This window comes from Perca fluviatilis, chromosome 12 (genome assembly GCF_010015445.1).
Source record: "Perca fluviatilis chromosome 12, GENO_Pfluv_1.0, whole genome shotgun sequence".
Taxonomy (NCBI): Eukaryota; Metazoa; Chordata; class Actinopteri; order Perciformes; family Percidae; genus Perca; species Perca fluviatilis.
The window spans coordinates 4,556,651-4,576,379 of record NC_053123.1 but is presented as its reverse complement, the minus strand read 5'-3'; the positions used below and the strand labels follow the sequence as shown (position 1 = coordinate 4,576,379).

The following is a 19,729-nucleotide window of genomic DNA, read 5'->3' as shown; positions in this document are numbered from 1 at the left end:
GTGTCTGTGTGTGTGTGTGTGTAACTGTTTACCTTCCGGGCAGAACACTGCCCAGACAAAGATTGGTTCCTCCGTATAGATTGATTGCTAATTAGCTCTGACATTTCCTTTTTTTCTGTGCAAAACAACTTCTCCTTGAATATGTACATGTAGCATACAGACTGAACAAAGTCATGATGAACACAGAAAACAGAATTGCTGTAAGGCGTGCAAAATGGACCTAATTATGAGTAATATGTTAAAAAAATTTACTAAACTTTGTCAGAAGTTAGAGAGAAAGTCATTCTAAGACATCAAATTCCTTAATAGTGTTGGACCCGTGATGGATGGACACAGACTGACACCTTGTTGTACACCATGTGGAGCACAGTATGTATGTTATACTGTAGTCTCCTCCAAAGCGCGCTGAACATGCACAAAGAACAAAAAAAAACTTGATACCTGCCCAGGACAGTGATCACCAAATATCAGCCCAGCCCTTCCATGTGTTTGAACTGGATGTTACATGTATGTCAATAGAGCGTATCTAATCATTTTGAAAAGTAATGACTGATACGTTTTTAAAGGTGCCCTGCCACACGTATTTCATTACTTTGTGGTAATATCTAAGTTCTACCATGGACTCTGTAACATTTTTTTGTGAACAAAATGCCTTGGTTACCTTGCTTCAAGCCATTCTAGCGTGGTATAGAAAGCCTACAGGAAGACTCAGCTCGATTTCTGCCAGTTCTCATTAATGTTCAACAAGCTAAGCTGTTTGAATCTGATTGGCTAACAGCTAGCCAATGAGAGCCTGGCTGTCAGAATCCTTTACCCAGCCCAACTGGGCGAGCTAATGAATAGTAATGAGCTCAGGCAACATGATGTCAGACTGACCAGCTTTTGTAATTGGCCTGATTTCTCCGCTTATTTCTTTTCAGAGGCTAGAGCTGACAGAGGAGGTAGCAGTTCATTTTCACATTCACAACATAACACAAACACATATGGACCTAACATATTTCCAAAAATGCAAGTAAAAACGGTTTTGTGTGACAGGGCACCTTTAAATAAAATTTAAAAGTGTAAATTTCAGAGCAGAATTTGGTGTGGTGTTCTGTTACCTTGAAGGGCTATATCTATATCTATATCTATATATATATATATTTTTTATTATATATATATTTTATTTTTTATTTTATTTTTTTAAATAGGGTAATTTGTTTCTTTGTATTGTTCAGTAATTTGCTAAATTGTTTTTGAAAAAAATCATGACATGACCTTTTGCCATATCGCCCATCCCTAATTTTGCTTGAGCTTTCACTGGTTTTGGCAAGCATTCATTTTCACATACGGATCCTGCCCTGCTCCTTCCAGAACTCGGCAATCCCTCGGGACAGTGCTAACTCTGCCAGGCCCCTGCACTCAAAGGGGGTGAACCCCACCAGCGCCGTGCCCACGGCGCCGACCCCCTGCCTCCCTGCCAGCTCCGCCACCCTCGCTGTGATCAGGGAAGCCGGCGCGTGACAGTACAGCTGGCCGCTGATGCTGAAACACGGCCACGGCTCGCCTGCGCTCGTGTCACCAGTTGGGCTCCCCTTCACGCTTTCCACGTTACAGGCGATTTCCACGGCACCCTGATGTGGCAAAGCAAGCACCTGCACTCCAGGCAGCCCCCCCGGGGTCGACTCCCTGATGGCCGCGGCGATGCTGCGTCCCATGGCCATGTCCTGGGTGTCGATAGTGACGTTGCAGTTCATGACGTATGGACTGGCCCCAACACCTGCAGGACATCAGCCAAAATCAGAACTAAAGAAACATTTTCCAAATGTTAGACATACTCCGTCTTTTTTTTTCTTTGTGAGAACCAGTGCACCTTAGTCTCATCTACTTTTACTTAAGTGAGAGTAAAAGGCCCACCTTAAATATCAGTTTAAGTGTAGGCAATATTTAAAATATTCTAATCGCTTTACTGTCACAAAGCCCTTTCCTCAGGCACTACATTTGCTCAACCGTAGAACTTTTTCTGCATTTCTACGCGGAAGTGCAACTGTGCCCACACACTGTATTACGCTGCAAATCTGCTGTTTGGGTCTGACTTTCAGCGGTTCATGGAAGAGCCACAAATACATGAAAAATAAAACTGAGTGTTTACACAACAGTGACAGTAACTTTTCCAGAGTGAGGTTGAACGGGCCCCAAAAGGGAGAGAGGGGAAACTTCCGTGGAATGGGCTGTCTGACAGCAAGGTAAAGCAGTGAAAATATTCTAAATATAGCGTACACTTAAACTGATTATAATTGATTTTTTTGGTGGCTAAGTACACTGCCCGTGCTGCCCCCATCCACAGCAGTACATGGCTCAGCTTCCGTGTCTGTACTCCTGTCTGCAACCGCCATCTACTGTAGCTAATACACTGTATGCTGATACAACCCCACCAAAATATCCAACGATCCACACATTTTTCAACATTCAATGTAACCATTTTTTAGTAGAAACCCAAAATACAAGTATGATTAACCTGACAATGAGCACAATGCAATATGTCCCCTTTAAAGGTCCCATGGCATGAAAATTTCACTTGATGAGTTTTTTTAACATTAATATGAGTTCCCCCAGCCTGCCTATGGTCCCCCAGTGGCTAGAAATGGTGATAGGTGTAAACCGAGCCCTGGGTATCCTGCTCTGACTTTGAGAAAATGAAAGCTCAGATGGGCCGATCTGGAAACTTCCCTTTATGATGTCATAAGGGGAAAGGTTACCTCCCCTTTCTCTGCTTTGCCCTCCCAGAGAATATGGCCCACCCATGACAGAGAGACATCGTGGCTTTCAAACAAGCAAGTTGGTAAAGGCCACATCCCCCCCCTCCACCTTGCCCCCCCCCCTCCTCAATAACATTTAAAGCTACAGACACATAAATGGCACATCCTAAGGAAAGCTCATTGTGGGTCTATATAAAAGAGACTTCAGATACAGTATTAGGGGACCACTAAGGTCTATTTAAAAGAGACTTCAGATACAGTATTAGGGGACCACTAAGGTCTATATAAAAGAGACTTCAGATACAGTATTAGGGGACCACTAAGGCCTATATAAAAGAGACTTCAGATACAGTATTAGGGGACCACTAAGGTCTATATAAAAGAGACTTCAGTATAACCAGTATTAGGGGACTAATAGGCTAGTACACTAAGGTCTAAATAAGACACAGATACAGTATTAGGGGACCACTAAAGTCTATATAAAAGAGACTTCGGATACAGTATTAGGGGACCACTAAGGTCTATATAAAAGAGACTTCAGATACAGTATTAGGGGACCACAAATAAAAAAAAAAAAAAAAAAATATAATAAAAAAAAAAAAAATATAAAAAAAAAAAAAAAAAAAAAAAAATTAAAAAAAAAAAAAAACCTTTTTAAAAGAAACTTCAGATATAAGTATTTTAAAAGGGACCACTAAGAGACTTCATGTCGCGCATGTAGGGTTTAAAGAAAAGTTCCATGACTATGATCTCTTTGGATGCTTTTATATAGGCAGGCAGGCTGGGGGAACGCATATTAATGTTAAAAAAGCTCATAAAGTGAAATGCCATGGGACCTTTAAAAGAAGAGTGTTGAGGCCTGGGGTTGGGCTGAAACAAACGGTTTTGTAAATACTGAGACAAAGTCACCTGCATTGTATTATCCTAGCAAAGAAACATTCTAACCTTCCTAACAGGCTCAAACATTTACCCACGGAAGCATGTCTGCCGTATCAAATTAAGCGTGGACTTTCTAACAGCTCTGGCTCACCTGTGAGACCGAATCGTTTCTGTGGCTGCGGCCCCATGTCGGGCCTGATTGCCTGCATGTCTGGCGTCTTTTTGAACCAGCCCATCTCCTTCCTCCTCTGTGCCAGCCCCCGCTGAAGGGGGGAGTCCGCCCAGCCAAACAGGAAAGCACTGGTGCCCTGGACCCGCTCTGTGAGTCCCTCAGCCACAGCTGAGCCTCGGCAAGAACACAGACATATTAGTTCACCAGCAAATGGAGCGCATGTCATCACATGCCCACAATTTCGGAAACACAAGAACGACAGACAAAACACACCTGAGGGTGTGTAATTCAGTCAGAGGAGAATATGCAGACACATGGACCGCTCATTACGCGCATGCATAAATACAGTGCTTCTCCGTGAGTTTGCCAATTACGATTCTGCAATCAACACCACACACATTAGCATGCAGAGTGAACACATCGGGCATGCAGGCACACATGCTGGGTTACTGCTTATTATCAGCGAGACATGTGGCTGCTAAGTCAGTTGGGAAACAGTGAAAGTAACCAACAGCACCGGAAGCTAAATATGTCCCATCATCAGCCGCGAGGCACTATTATCATTACACTATTACAGACATGTACAGATACTCAATTACCGTACTATAACTAAATTACTGTGGTATCATATGCTAAAAAATAGCTAAAAAACAGGGTTACGTGTAAATTACAGCCGCCTACTGTAAAGGAGAAATTGCAGTTTCAAGTAGGGCTGCAACTAGTCTTGCATTGCCAGACCTTCCTCCACAGCGCTGCGGAGGAGGGTCTGGCTAGTCCACACAGCATTCTGGGATGGGAGAAAAACGTGCTCTGGTTTATTGGCATTTCTTTAAACCAATTACAATCGTCATGAGCGGCCGGACGCAGCAACAGTGCCTCTGCTAAATAGTCTCAGGAAGGAACTTGTTTTGGTGGAACGTGTGTACGTTCAAAAGTTGTTTTAGTTGTGCGAGAGAAAACTCAGATTGGACAGATAGTCTAGCTAGCTCTAACCATAGTCCTCATAAATCCACCGGAGGTTAGAACGCCAACACAAAGAAAGAGGAAGGTGACGGACTGAAAAGAAGGACATCGGGTGGAGTTTCCAGCGGCACCGGAGCAATCCCGACAGTGGAACGTCGTGGGCTGCAACTAAAAATTATTTTCATTGTTGATTAGTCTGCCGGTTCTTGATTAATCAATTTGTTGTGTGGTGTATAAAATATCAGAAAATGGTAAAAAATTTCGATCAGTCAGTCCATCAATCAGACCAAAGCCCAAAATGACCCTAACCCTCAAAAGTCTTGTTTTGCCTACAACTCAAAAGATATTCAGTTTCCACAGAGGAGAAGAAGAAACTAGAACATATTCACATTTAAGAAGCTGGAATCAGAGAATTTTTACTTTAATTTCATAAATAAATGACAGATTATCAAAATAGTTGGCGATTATTTTAATGCATATGCCATCCCTGTGTGCACACACACTTGATGTCAGTTCTATTTAAGCCTCTGGGCAGAGTCATAACATGCTCATCTCATCCTCAGCAGGTGCTGGACTGAATACAAAGCAAGAGAGACACAAGCAATGAATGTGGCCTGAAAGCTAATAAATACAATACAGGATCAAGACACACACACACACACACACACACACACACACACGCACACACGCACACACACACACGCTCACACACACACACGCACACGCACACACGCACACACCCACACACGCACACACGCACACACCCACACACGCACACACACGGCACCTCACCCCGAGCCTCTGCAGCGCAGTCCTCCACCCCCACGTCCTCCCCCAGGGGGTAGATGGGTATGAGGTCGACAGCACCCATACATGGGTGCATCCCACTGTGAGCGCGCATGTCGATCAGCCCGCAGGCTTTCTCGCATGCAGACAGAACCGCCTCCCCTGGAGTACGACAACATGACATCAAAAAAATACTACAAAGCTAAGTAATGTGTTCTATTCATCTAAAGCAGTCCGTTTTTAAATTGAAAGATGTGTGTGTCCTTGAGCAAAACTACTGATCCAAGTCTGAAGTATTCAATATGATAAAAATTAGGGATGGAACGATGCATCGCGAGTCGGTTAAAATGGACATAAACTGTGAGATAATAAATGAATCAGATTGCCTAGAGCGTAATCTGCTTTTTGATTTCACTATTTTGAGTTCAGACGTCACTAGTTCTTCTTAGTGTATTCATTTGAAGGGATTCTTTTTTCTATTTATTTAGTTATTTTGATGTGTTGGAGTTGTTTTAAAAAAATTATTCAGTTTTTTTATTACATTTTTGTTATTTTAGATAAAATACAATTTCAGTTTGCACTTTTGATAAGAGCACACATCTGTTGTTTTGCACACTTTATATAGATAAAAGAAATATTTGGTAACACTTTACTTGAAGATATCGACATAATCGTGACATGACACTCATGAATGTGTCATAAACGTTATAAACAAGTCATGAACGTTTATGACTTCTGTCATTAAGTGTCATTCGGTTTTTGTCATGACAAGTTGACATTGTTTGGGTTGTCTGGATTATGACAAGTTGACATTAAATTTGTTTGGGATGTCTTTGTAATGACAACTTGACATTAACCGGGATGGCATTACCAGAGGATGTCTTCGTCATGACAACTTGACATTACATTGCTTTGGAGTGTCCTTATTAAGACAACTTGACATTTAACAGGATAACATTATGTCAAGTTGTCATTACAAAGACATCCTCTGGTAATGTCATCCTGGTTAATGTCAAGCTGCCATTACAAAGACATCCCAAACTAATTTAATGACAACTTGTCATGACCAAGACAACTTTTGGTAATGTCACTTTGATTAATGTCAAGTTGACATAATCAAGACAACCAAACAATGTCAACTTGTCATGACAAAAACCAAATGACACTTAATGACAGAAGTCATACGTTTATGACACGTTCATGACAGTGTCATGTCATAGTTATGCCAGTGTCATTTCACAATTATGTCGATATCTTCAAGTAAACTGTTACCGAATATTTTTTTCAGTCATTTGTCTGCAGCTCATTCTGTTTAAAAATAAATTGTGAGAAAATCGTACCGTGAACATAAAATCATGACTCGACTCGTGAGCTGAGTGTGCCGTTACATCCCTAATAAAAACCAAAGATTTGGTCAAATGAAGCTGATGTATCTGTCTTTAGGAGTGAGCGTAGGACAAACAACTATAAACCTTGACAGCACTGGCTGCATTGTCAGAAGGTCGTGTTCAGGATAAATATTCAATAAAATGTCACTGTGTTCTTTGCCAGAAAAATGTTCATCCTGAATATATTTGTGTTTAAATCCCTGACAAAGCTTATTAAAGGATTTGATCCCCCCTCTCAGAGGATTGGAGTGTAAGTAGCTGACTCTGTTCTTCCCTGCGGAGTAGGAGCACGAATGGAAAACCGTGATATTTCACCGCAAATGTAAAGGCTCAACACTTACTGATGGAGTCGATACTGGCCACAATGGTGATGACAGAACGGTTGTAGTCATGGTCATTGAAGATGTTCAGCACTGTGGTCCCCTTGCGTCGAACACCTGGTGTGTAGTTGTATTAAAAAAAATGGATGTTTTAGGTGATGTGCCTGAGTTTTCTCAGCTCACAAAACCAGGAACCATGTCTGACAACATCACCAAGGACGGCTGGGGAAGTGGTTGCGGGGAAATATAGCATTGTGCTGGTGTGAATACGTAAATTCAGTAATGTGAAAAATGATGATGAATAGCATGATAAGGAAGCTTTGCCTCCAGATTGAGGTTAGCTGACTTATCATTGGCTTTTTGCCTGCTTTGGGTTGTAACGCAGCTTGAGAATAAACGTTTTTTAGGGCTGCAACTAGCGATTAGTTTCACTGTTGAGTAATCTGTTGATTATTTTCTCAATCAGTTGTCAGAAAATGGTGAAAAATGTGGATCAGTGTTTCCCAAAGCCTAAGACGACATCCTCAGATGTCTAGTTTTGTCCTCAACTCAAAGATATTCAGTTTACTGTCACAGAGGAGAGAAGCAACTAGAAAATATTCACATTTAAGAAGCTGGAATCAGAGAATGTTGGCTCAAGCTTGATTAATCGATTATCAAAATAGTTGGCGATTCATTTAAATGTTGACAACTAGTCGATTAATCTTCGCAGCTCTGGTTGAGTTGATTCTGATTTGATCAGATTACTGATTATCGCCAGTCTGATCAATTTGATTCAAGACGTGATACAAAACAAAAGCGCACTTGCCTTCAGCGTTGTATAAGGCTGCCTTGGCCACAGTCTCCACCAGGTCTTTCCTGCGAGCCTCGGAAACGTTGAGAAGACACGCCACCAGTCTACTGCCCAGGGAAGATAAGGCCATGTTTCTGCCACAGCTGCTGCTGCTGCTGCTGAAAGTGCAGGATTGAAATATGAAGTGCACTGAGCAGACTAAAGATGAAGAAAAAGCTGAAGAACAGCCAGTCATATACAATATTCCACGCACACCTAAATGATTCTGAACAGAAAGCAAAGCAAAGATAATGACTTTCTGTGTGCTTGGCAAAAAGATAGAATCACTTTTCAAATGAAAAGTTAAATTCATAAGCAACAAGCAACTTGTTCTGGTAGCAAACTTCAGATATATGTTGCTATATGTATCTAAAATAACTGTCACTTTGCTGACTTCTATCTAATTGTGCTATTGTTAAAATGTACCACAGCTGATGCCAATTCTCCCCCCCCCCTCGTCAAAGCCAGGCGACAAAAGCACAAAGCAAGCCTATCCACTTTTCCATGTTGATAAGAGCATTAAAATGAGAAAAAAATAATGGGACAAAAAGAAATCAAGAGACATTTAGAATAGATAAAAATGTGCGATTAATTGCGATTGTGTTGGGTGTGTTGTGTTAACTATGACCTTAATGCGATTAATCGCGATTAAATATTTTAATCGTTTGACAGCACTAAATTTTACCATTATCATATATTATTGTCAATTGTGGCTAACGTGGCTCCTGTTCAACAAAACTTAAGAGCTCACTCTTTTACTGCATCTTTAAAAGGTGTCACTATAAACATCTATCTAATAATGTTATTTTATTTATTTGTGTGTTATTTTAGAAATAAGTGGAGTATTTCTTTACTAAATGCATGGCTAACATAAACCATAAACCGCTGAACGTCAACCATTCCTTCTAGATTGCCTTTAATGATGATGATACACACATGAGCTGGCCTTTACTACGGGAACAATAAAGTAACAAAATACTTATTTTTGGCTAAAAAAAAAATGCCAATGATATCATGGTAAACTTTTGCATTTATTTTTGCATATGACAACAGCTAAAAAAACTGTGAGATGTGTTTGAGTCCATCACCTTGGCAATGCGAGACTACCTAAGTCTAGACTGAATATGACAGTTAAATTATTTAAGTGTTATGTTAAATAGTTTATAAAGTCGTCCGGTGCAGCCTATGGGAATTATGAAACTGAGTAGTGTTTCTTCATACCAGTGCTGACTGTCAGTAGTTACAGAACATGTTCAAAGTCCAGGCTGAAGTAACTTGCTAACTAGCTATTTTCTGCAAGTCAAAGAAACATGTAACGTTAGTCTAATAGTATATATCAGTCCATAAACTAATGGCATACCTGCGTTACATTGAATTCTCTTTCAGCATTGACATGCAGTCTGGTGTTGCACCACGGGGAAAATAAGCTATTCACTGATTTCTGTACGTAAACACCAACAGAGCACTAACTTTGGAGCCGCTGCTGTCAATCCGTGTAGGTCCACATCCACCAAAATGTACACAAGTAGACTTTAGCATGTGTAGCTAAAGATAGTTCACTCGTTTTCACCCTACTGGAAACCTTGGGTTTTCTGAAGGGCGCTAAATTATCAGCATGTGACGTATTTTGCATAATTTTTTAACTACTCTTTCTTGTGAGTGAATGTATTTATGTATGTGTTCCTTTCTGCATTTATTTCTTTATTTTATTTTACCCATATGTCTTCATCCCCAGCCCTCGACTAACCGAACGGTCTGGTGTAGCTGACTGACTGACTAGTAAAACGGAAGTAGATGGGAGTACACCATCTCGCTCGCCACACTCTCTCTGGAGTCAGAAATGCTTTTGGTTTCCTGGCAGCTATGGTAGTATGATAAACAGCGCCCCTTCGTGGACAAAAAAACCCATAGCATAAACTGTCAGAATTAAATATATGAGTTTATTCTGAAACTGCTACAATGAGAGATTGACGACGGATATGGCACCGTGTGTAATGATAAGTATTTCGGCTATAGCTCCATGTTTTGTCGTTCGCTGCAGAGCTAACAGAGACAGCTCATAGGTAGCTAGCTAGCTAGCTAGGTGACAGCAGCAGTAGCATGGCGCGACTGCGTTGAGAAAGAAAACGCCAAATCATATTCTTATTTTAGAGTCCAGTCGATGCAAGCCGCTCGAGCAGAACTTCACTCTAATAGCTGTGGCCATAACGATGACCTCTGTGGCAGCGACGACATCCTCTGAACCTCCGGGGCTGCACGCAGCAGCCAGCCGAGATGTACGCTCTGGGAGCCCGCGGCTGAGGCTCCAGAAGCTGCTCGCCGTGCCCGGATGCGACCCGAGCCGAGTTAACGACCTGCTGCTCCTCCGGCCTGACACAGACGGTCAGACTACTGCGGAACCCAAGGAGGAGAGCAGAAACGCGCATGTTGTGTTTTTCCACGGGGATATTCAGGTGAGTGCGATGGACGGTATAAACACGCATATATGCGCCTTGTGTGGGGTCTCAGGTTATCCACGGTGTCAACAGAAGATGATAACTAAATGTTTTCATTCACTGACAGTTGTTAGTGTGACGGGGTTGTTATACTATTGCCATTCACTGACACCCAAATAAACACAGATTGGTTAATAAAATCCTGTCAGGGCTCAAAGCCACAAGGAGATATGGCTTTCAGATATATGTGGTAGCTCCATCCATGGCTTTTTAAAAGGGATTTTGTGGAGAGGTGTAGATCACACCCATTTAACTTTTTCAAACTTTACAAAGACACACACTATAACAATACAGACTGACTTACTGAAAAATACAATGATGGATTCTTTTATCGGAATCAAAAAAGGTTTTATCGCTACAGTTAGTACACTTATGTGGAATTTGCCTTGGTGCATACATAAACAAACAAACAAACAAACAAACATATTAAACATTCATAAGAAATAAACAATAAATACAGAAAAACAAATATATACATACAACATAACTGTTGCATGAGAAAAAGGAGGCTGAATTAAATTTGTAAAGAATATATAGTATGTGGAGATGTAAGTCTAGGATGAAGGTTAATGCAAAGTGTAGTGACTAGGGATGGGGGGGTTAAGAGTCAGTGTCAGTGGGGGTCATGGACCATAGCCTCCTGCCGCAGGAAGTACAGCCTGTGCTGGGCTTTTCGATGAGGGAACTGATGTTCAGCTCCCACTTGAGGTTCTGGGAGATGATGGAGCCCAGGAAGCGGACGGACTCCACAATGTTGACTATGGAGTCACCCAGCGTGATGGGGTGGGTGGGGCTGCGTCCTTCCTAAAGTCCCCAACCATCTCTACTGTCTTCAGAGTGTTTAGCTCCAAGTTGTTCTGACTGCACCAGATCACCAGGTGGTCTGTAGGCGGACTCATCTCTACCAAAACCAGAACTGCAGTGGGTTGGTGAGGGTTTTGAGGTGAGCCAGAGAAAGGCGCTCAAAAACTATAACAAAAACAAAAACTACAGAGGTCAGGGCAACGGGTCTGTATTCATTAAGTCCTGTGATCCTTGTTTTCTTGGGGACAGGGATGATGGTGGAGGACTTGAAGCAGGCTGGTGCGTGGCATGTCTCCAGGGAGTTATTAAAGATGTCTGTGAACAACACTGGAGACAGCTGATCAGCGCAGTGCTTCAAGGTGGAGGGAGACACAGAGTCTGGTCCGGCTGCTTTGCGGAGGGTTTTGTTTTTTAAATAGTCTATTGACTTGTCTTTCCTGAATAGGTTGTTGTTGTGGAGGAGGGGGGGGAGGACTCTGTTTTATTATTTTGATGTAGTATTCAAGATTTTCCATTTTGAGGTAGTGCATGTAGTTCTAACTAAGGGCCTATACATTTCGTGTCTCTGTGTATTTCTTTTATGTGCAGCCACTTCACTGACTTATATGAATGCTAAACACCATGTGACATTTAATAGGGTAATGATTATGTATTTTTGAGATGGAAAACACCTTTATAGCACACAGCATGTGACACCTCATGGGTGTCAGGAAAGGTTATCTGCAAACTAAGTATTTTTTGTTTTACTGCTTCATAAAAAAACAACTCATTAAACCAAAGGAATTGCCTGCGCACCATTATGGACGTCATGGGGACACATTTAGGATTGCTTGCATTAGAATTGCACGCCACGTCGAGCAAGTAAATATAACAACCCACTTGCCCGTTTGGGCATCATTGTATCATAATCATTTGATTTGTGTGCCCTTTGCCAATCAAGAATTTAGTTGCGCTTAATGCTTTTGATGGGTTTTTTTCGATATTATTTTACACTTTCGATGCGTTCGTTTGACTTTTTTTGAATTTTTTTGTTGAAAATTTTGCTTTTTTTGTGTTGTTGTTTTCTAAGTTTAACATTGTTTTCGATATTTTTTTTATGCTGCTTTCCGAAGCTTTTCTAACTTTTTTCCGATGTTTTTCCTCATAAAAATTTACTTTTGGCAAGTACAATTGTTTTTACTTGCACGACCGGACAAGTGAAAAAAAACCTAAGCGTTGAACCCTGCCCATTTTAGTAGCAGAATATGTATGTAGCCTAGTACATTCTGCACAAATTATTGTTGACTGTCACTGCATAACCCAAATCTGTAACTTTAAGCTAGTAAATCTGAAAGAGGTTTTTAACAGATGAGGGCAGATATTTGACCCCGTCACACTTGGCTGCTCTACATTGATATCAGGTTAAGTTTATTTATACTTTATAGGAGAGACTGTCTAGAGCTCAGTAATAATATGTCACAAAATAACTAAAAAAGAAGCACTACCCACAGAGAAGAATAGAGTGATTGGAGACTGCATTGTCTGCAGAGATATGGTGCACTTCCTGTATTGATGCCACCTTCATCTGTGAGTTGGATAAGCTTTGTGTAAGACGCACCGGGTGATTTGACAAAATTGAACCTGGTTATCTGAGTAGGAGCTGAACCAGACTTCAATTTCCAGAATCCCATTGCGATATAATTGTAACATATTTTAAGTGACGGTATCAGGCATGTAATACAAAAATGATCAGTATATCAAAAAAGCTTTTTAAACTAGAAAATGCATTTCCTGTACAGAATGCGTGCGAATGCTGATAAGCTAAATTGCTGAAAATGTTTTTGACATATTATACTATGGCTTTTTCCGACATGCTATACTAGGACTTTTTATAAATTTTTTCGACATACTATACTATGACCTTTTTTTAATCACTTTTCAACATACTATACTATGGCTTTTTATCCTTTTCTTTGGACATATATTACTATGACTTTTTAACACTTTTTTCGACATACTGTACTATGACTTTAAAAAAAAAAATTCGACATACTATTACATACTGTTTACCTTTCGATTTCTATCCATTTTAGCATTTATACTAGTTTTTTTAGACATATACTTTTTTTCTTTTTTCCACTTGCATACCCTTGAACAAACTATACTGTTTTTTATTATTTTTTACATACTATATTGTTTTTATTATTTTTAGATACTATACTATGCTTTTTTGAACTTTTCGACATACTATACTATGGATTTTTACGACATACTTTACTATGACTTTTTTATCACCTTTTCGACTTGCTATACCATGGCTTTATTTGAGCATGTTATACTATGACGTTTTATCACTTTTTCGCTGCTATACTATGACTTCTTTTTTTTCCTTTTTCGACATCCACTATACTATGACTTTTTAACACTTTTTCGACATACTATACTATGGCTTTTATCACCTTTTCGACTTGCTATACCATGGCTTTTTTGAGCATGTTATACTATGACGATTTTTTTCACTTTTTCGTGCTCTTACTGTGCTTTTTTATCACTTTTTCAACATACTATGATTTTTTATCCTTTTTTTCAACATACTATACTTCTTTTTTATCACTTTTTTTCAACATACTATGACTTTTTTACTTTTTTTCAACATACTATACTATGACTTTTTTTTGACATACTATACAATTACTTTTTTTTTTTGACATACTATACTATGACTTTTTATTATTTCTTTTAGACATACTATATATTATTTTTTTCGACATGCTATACTATGACTTTTTATCACTTTTTTCGACATACTATACTATGACGTTTTATCACTTTTTTCGACATACTATACTATGACTTTTTATCACTTTTGACTTTTTATCACTTTTTTCAACATACTATACTATGACTTTTTATCACTTTTTTCAACATACTATACTATGGCTTTTTTATCACCTTTTCCAACATTGCTTTATTTGAGCATGTTATACTATGACGTTTTTATCACTTTTTTCGACATACTATACTATGACTTTTTATTATTTCTTTTAGACATACTATACTATGACTTTTTATTATTTTTTTCGACATGCTATACTATGAAGTTTTATCACTTTTTTTCGACATACTATACTATGAGTTTTTATAATTTCTTGTTGTCATACTATACTATGACTCTTTCGACATACTATACTATGACTTTTTATTATTTTTTTGACATACTATACTATGACTTTTTTTCGAAATACTATATTATGACTTCTTTTTTTTTTCTTTTTCGACATACTATACTATGACTTTTTTAACACTTTTTTCGACATACTATACTATGACTTTTTATTATTTTTTTTCGACATACTATACTGACTTTTTTATTTTTTCGACATACTATACTATGAAGTTTTTATCACCTTTTCCAACCTTGCTATACTATTGCTTTAGTTGAGCATGTTATACTATGACGTTTTTATCACTTTTTTTCGACATATTATACTATGACTTTTTATTTATTTTTTTTCAACATACTATACTATGACTTTTTTATACCTACTATACTTTTCCACACGTATTGCTTTGATGTTATATATGATGTTATCTATTTTTTCCTTTTTTCAATACTATACTATGATTTTTTTTTTAGACGTATACTTGCTTTTTATCACTTTTAGATTATACTATACTATGAGCTTTTTTACCTTACTACTGTATTTTTAGCATGTTATACTATGCGTTTTTTCCTTTTAGACCGTCTTATACTATACTTTTTTTCCTTTTTTCCTTTCTCTTTTTCTTCCCTTTTCTTTTTTCTTCTTCCTTCTCTTTTTTTTTTTCTACTATTTTTTCTTTTTGCTTTCTTCTCATCTTTCTTTTTCTCCTTCTCTTTTTTTTTACATATTATACTATATTTTTTCCTTTACTTTTTTCTTTTCTCTTTTTCTTATACATGGCTTTATTGAGTGTTATACTATACTTTTCTTTTGACATACTATCTTACTTTTATAAATGTTTTTTGCATACTATACTATGACTTTTTATCCTTTTCGACATACTTTACTATGACTTTTTTTTCCTTTTAGACTTGCTCTATACTTTTATTTGACATGTTATACTATGACATTTTATCACTTTTTCACTTTTTTTGTATACTATGACTTTTTTTGTCACTTTTACTCTACTACTATGACTTTTTTTCTTTTTTGACATACTATACTATGACTTTTTTATCACCTTTTTCGACTTGATACTATGGCTTTATTTGAACATGTTTATACTATGACGTTTTATCACTTTTAGACATTACTATACTATGACCTTTTTCGACGTACTATGGCTTTTTATAATGTTTTCTGACATACTATACTATGACTTTTTATAATTTTTTGTCATACTATACTATGGCTTTTATCCCGACATACTGTACTATGTGCGTTTTTATCACTTTTCGACCATACTATGACTTTTTTTGACACTTTTTCAACATACTATACTATGACTTTTATTATTATTTTTTCAACATACCATACTATGGCTTTTTAATCACCTTACTGTGACATACTATACTATGACCTTTTTATCACCCCTTTTTCGACTTGCTATACCATGGCTTTATTTGAACATGTTATACTATGGCGTTTTTATCACTTTTCGACCATATGCTTTTTTTACTCTTTTCGACATACTATACTACTGACTTTTTTGACATACTATATTTTTATTTTTTTTTGTCATACTATACTATGGCTTTGTTTTATCACTTTTAGACATACTATACTATGACTTTTTTTTCTTTTTAGACCACACTATACTATAATTTTATTATTTCTTTTCGACATACTATACTCAGGGTTTCCACGGGTCCATTAAAAGCATGAAAAGTAATTAAATAGATTTTGTGAAAATTCAGGCATGAACTGGCATGAAAAAGCATGAACTCGATGTTCAAAGGCATTAAAATTATGTAAACTTGATGGAATAAAAACATTGTTTTTCCGCGATTTATTTTGTTATATATAAACATCTAAATCTAATTTTTGATCGGGGGTGTATGCGTAATGGTTAACCTTTTAATTAGCTGGCTGTTTTACTGCTGGTGCCGAGTTGCGACTTACCCGGATACTAGTAATGCACCGTCGCGGTGAGTGTGAGTCTACTGTCTGTGTGTGAGTGAGTGTGATGCGCTTCGAGTGGGAAAAGCGGAGGAAATATCAAATGGCGGAAAAATGGGAAAATGCAGAGTTTGGGACTGGTTGACATGATTTTGGTGGGTTTGCCTACTACCGTAAAGCAGTATAGGTTCATTAACTTTAATTACTCGGTTGCATGTTGTTTTGAGATCCGCGAGGACGGAGATGCGAGCTGCTCAGTGAACAGTTGTTTTAAATATTTGTATTTCTATTGTGTTCATATTTGTGAACAATACGTAACCATAGTTTATTTTCTAGGCGGCTTTAAAGTATCAATGCGGTTCTTCACATAGGAGAACCCAACTTTGGACCTGCCAGCTCCTTCCCCTAGCACCTCTGAGGATCCCTTGATAGATGCTTCACACTGGGCTTTACCAGGAACCCTGCCAGAGTTGATGTTGTCCATGAGATTGCTCTCCACAGCCTGGACCTCCTGGGTGCTCCACTTCTTCTGCATGTTGTTGATGGACATGAACAAAGTAAGGCCAATCAATATAAAATTGCTTGCAGAGTTTAAAGATTAAAATCACAAATGATGGGTGTCTGGACAGTAGTAACTAGGTGGTTTCTATTGTAGTGCTAATATGTAATAATAATAATAATAAGTCATTTTAGACTGAAAAAAAACTGTAAAAGTGTGGTTTATTTACAGGGGACTAGATGGCAACTAGATGGTTGCTAGATGTTACCTCCCTGAAAACCACCTAGAACACACAATAGAGACACAGCGTCATACTCCCACCAGAGGAAAACATCTTTCTGCTCTCCCATGCGACTTGTATTGGATGAAGGTGCCTCATCTTCAATTTTGTCTGCTGGCAAACGAAACATTCCTAAAAGCTGCGTGTGGTGATATTATTTACTACCAACAATGTATGAACCAGAACCTAGTTTTCATAAGTTGTGGAACCCGAAAAACTGAGCTTTTATGATGACAAAAGTGGATATAGGCGTGAGGAATCAGCAGAGAGATATATGGATTTAGACTGTGGGATTTTACTGACACTGGCTAACAATATGCCCAATGTTAGTTTACGCAGCAAGCATTTTATTAACAAAGTCAAATATCCAAATGAGTTTTAGACTATCTACAGTCTGTAAAGGTAAGCTAACACAGGCAATGTTGGACCATAACTTTTAGTTTAGTGTCAGGATTCGATCTTCCCATTCTTTCCCTGCTGATTACTCATGTTCTGTTATTTACAATTGGCCGAGGGACTTAAATAAGCTCACATCTCTATATGGAGAGAAAAAATAAAAGCTTTTCTTTGTCTATTATACATTTTACTTAAAAAGTAAAAATTCATGATGATATAATATTTTGTTGGGGTCTTTTTTTTCCTATATCTGAAAAACATGATTTGTAGGCCAGGGCATCTCTGTTTCTTCAATCTACATATTGCACTTGGCCATATTGTTGTTGATAATATTTTGATTAATTTTCAGCCCCACGGAAGTCCCCTAACAACTGCTTAGCAAAACCAAGCAATGCTCTACCAACCACCTGGTTGGTATTGCACTCCTTTTTAGCCTTGATCTGGCTGCAGTTATTACGCTACGTTCCATTTACGTATTGCACTACAAATCAGCTTTATATCACATAGGACTACCTAAATAACATAGGACATTGTACATGCTGACCGGATCCTTTTAGTTAAGCTCACATACAAATTCCACAATTACCTTTGTCTTTGGCGGAAATGATGGCCCAAAACCAATTTTTACGTTAATCTTGATTCGCTATACCTATTAATTACTGGCCGAAAAATAAAAATAAGAGTCAAAATGGATTGCTAGCTACCGGAGCTGCTGCAGCTAATGCAGAGCAACCATCAGCCCCAAAACAACAGTTGGTTTTGGCATAAGATAAAGAGTGCCTGTAGCCTACTTAACAGACACACAAGTACAATTTAAATATCTGCATTACAACATGAAGAGGGCCCTTACATGACAATAGATGTTCATTTGTGTTCTTTCAGCCGGCTTCCGCATAATAATCATCACAAAGCCGGTTCCTGTGCCATTGTAGCATTTATATCCATTTTGTGTGTGATCCATCTAAGCGTTGAGGTGAGGTAGCAGTGCTATCTGTGTACTGAGTTGTTGCTTGGTTTCACCCTTAGCGGGCTAGAGCCCGCCGGCGACCAACTTCTCGCTTCCTACCTGACCCTCCCTGGCTACATTGGCCGACAACAATCCAGTGGCCGTACCAGCTGGTCTGGTGGAGGTCTTCCAGAGGCCATTCAAGCCCTTTGTTGATAAAATTTATATTTTTTATTTCCCCTCAAAATAGGTAATTGAGCGCACTGTGGTGGTTATGACCATGATGGTGACTATGTTACTACATGGAGGCTTGAGCCAAATGATGCCATTTCTATTGTACAGTAGCATAAGCGTTACCTGAAGGCTAGTCTAGCTCCTGCGTTACATTACTCCGGCTTCTTCGCTTTGTGAGCATGCTACTCCGGCTTGCTCCTTACACCACGGCCCGGCTCCTCCAACCTGCACGCACTGTTTACCTTTTTCCTGCACAGCTTAATTAAGCTGAACTTAGTGGCGTCTGTAACACTCTTTTACTGAACAAGGCAAAGCCATAATTTGGTCCGTTCCCATGTAGCGTTACATAGTCACTAATATGGTCGATAATCACTTCACATTATTACAATTTAAGTACTACTACTACATTTTTGAGGTGGGAAATAAAATATTTTACACCGCGAAGGCTTAAATGGTCTTCTGGAGGGACATCCACCAGACCGAAAGCTCGTTGGATGTGTCGAGCGGTAAGCAAGGGGGCGGGCAGGAAGAAGCAGGGCACCCGCCCGATACTAGCCGAAAAACCACAACAATCAACACTGCTAAAGACTCCAACTCACCAAGCTACACACAAAATGGATATATAATGCTTTACAAATACACACAGAGCTGCAGCTGTGATGATTATTACGAAACCTGGCTGAACACACTCACTCATCCCAGACGACAGCCCTAGCAGCCTAACAAGGGTGAGGTGAATTTAAACAATGGCTAAGTTGCTAAATGCATCTTGTTGTCATGTAGGGCCCTGTTCTGCTGTACAGATGTTTAATTGCCATTTTGTGTCTGTTAAGAGCACAAAGGCCCTCTTTATCTTATGCCCCCAAAGACTGCGTTTTAGCTACTGGTAGAGAGCTCTGGGTGTTAGCTGGTAGCT

At 38.8% G+C, this 19,729-nt stretch overlaps 2 protein-coding genes across 7 annotated transcripts in view; one reads left to right on the top strand and one right to left on the bottom strand.

Annotated features, from left to right (window-relative positions):
• Positions 1 to 958: 958 nt before the first annotated feature.
• On the bottom strand, positions 959 to 9,841 carry ftcdnl1 (formiminotransferase cyclodeaminase N-terminal like 1). Of its 6 annotated transcripts, none has more exons than XM_039818644.1 (6): positions 9,794 to 9,841; positions 8,055 to 8,197; positions 7,268 to 7,363; positions 5,545 to 5,700; positions 3,769 to 3,957; positions 959 to 1,759 (listed from the first exon to the last, which is right to left on the bottom strand). In XM_039818644.1, exons 1-6 carry the CDS (start codon positions 9,805 to 9,807, stop codon positions 1,323 to 1,325), a joined length of 1,035 nt encoding a protein of 344 aa, XP_039674578.1. In that variant the 5' UTR covers positions 9,808 to 9,841; the 3' UTR covers positions 959 to 1,322. The 6 variants fall into 6 exon arrangements, with proteins under 6 accessions (XP_039674578.1, XP_039674581.1, XP_039674579.1 ...); XM_039818647.1 differs by lacking the exon at positions 9,794 to 9,841 and adding an exon at positions 9,439 to 9,776 and having other exon boundaries at positions 8,055 to 8,200; XM_039818645.1 differs by lacking the exon at positions 9,794 to 9,841 and adding an exon at positions 9,439 to 9,776.
• A 422-nt stretch (positions 9,842 to 10,263) lies between these two features.
• Positions 10,264 to 19,729, top strand: part of c12h2orf69 (chromosome 12 C2orf69 homolog) — a 39,917-nt gene continuing 30,451 nt past the window's right edge. The window contains exon 1 of the mRNA XM_039818650.1: positions 10,264 to 10,531. Coding sequence (XP_039674584.1) covers positions 10,289 to 10,531 — 243 coding nt within the window. The 5' untranslated portion in view covers positions 10,264 to 10,288. The remainder of the gene's footprint in view (positions 10,532 to 19,729) is intronic.

Excerpts from the sequence above, each read along its gene's own strand:
- ftcdnl1 (XM_039818644.1), bottom strand. Across the intron at positions 7,364-8,054 it reads AGCCTTATACAACGCTGAAG|GTGTTCGACGCAAGGGGACC; the intron begins GCAAGTGCGCTT and ends ACTACACACCAG. Across the intron at positions 5,701-7,267 it reads GGCCAGTATCGACTCCATCA|GGGAGGCGGTTCTGTCTGCA; the intron begins GTAAGTGTTGAG and ends GTCGTACTCCAG.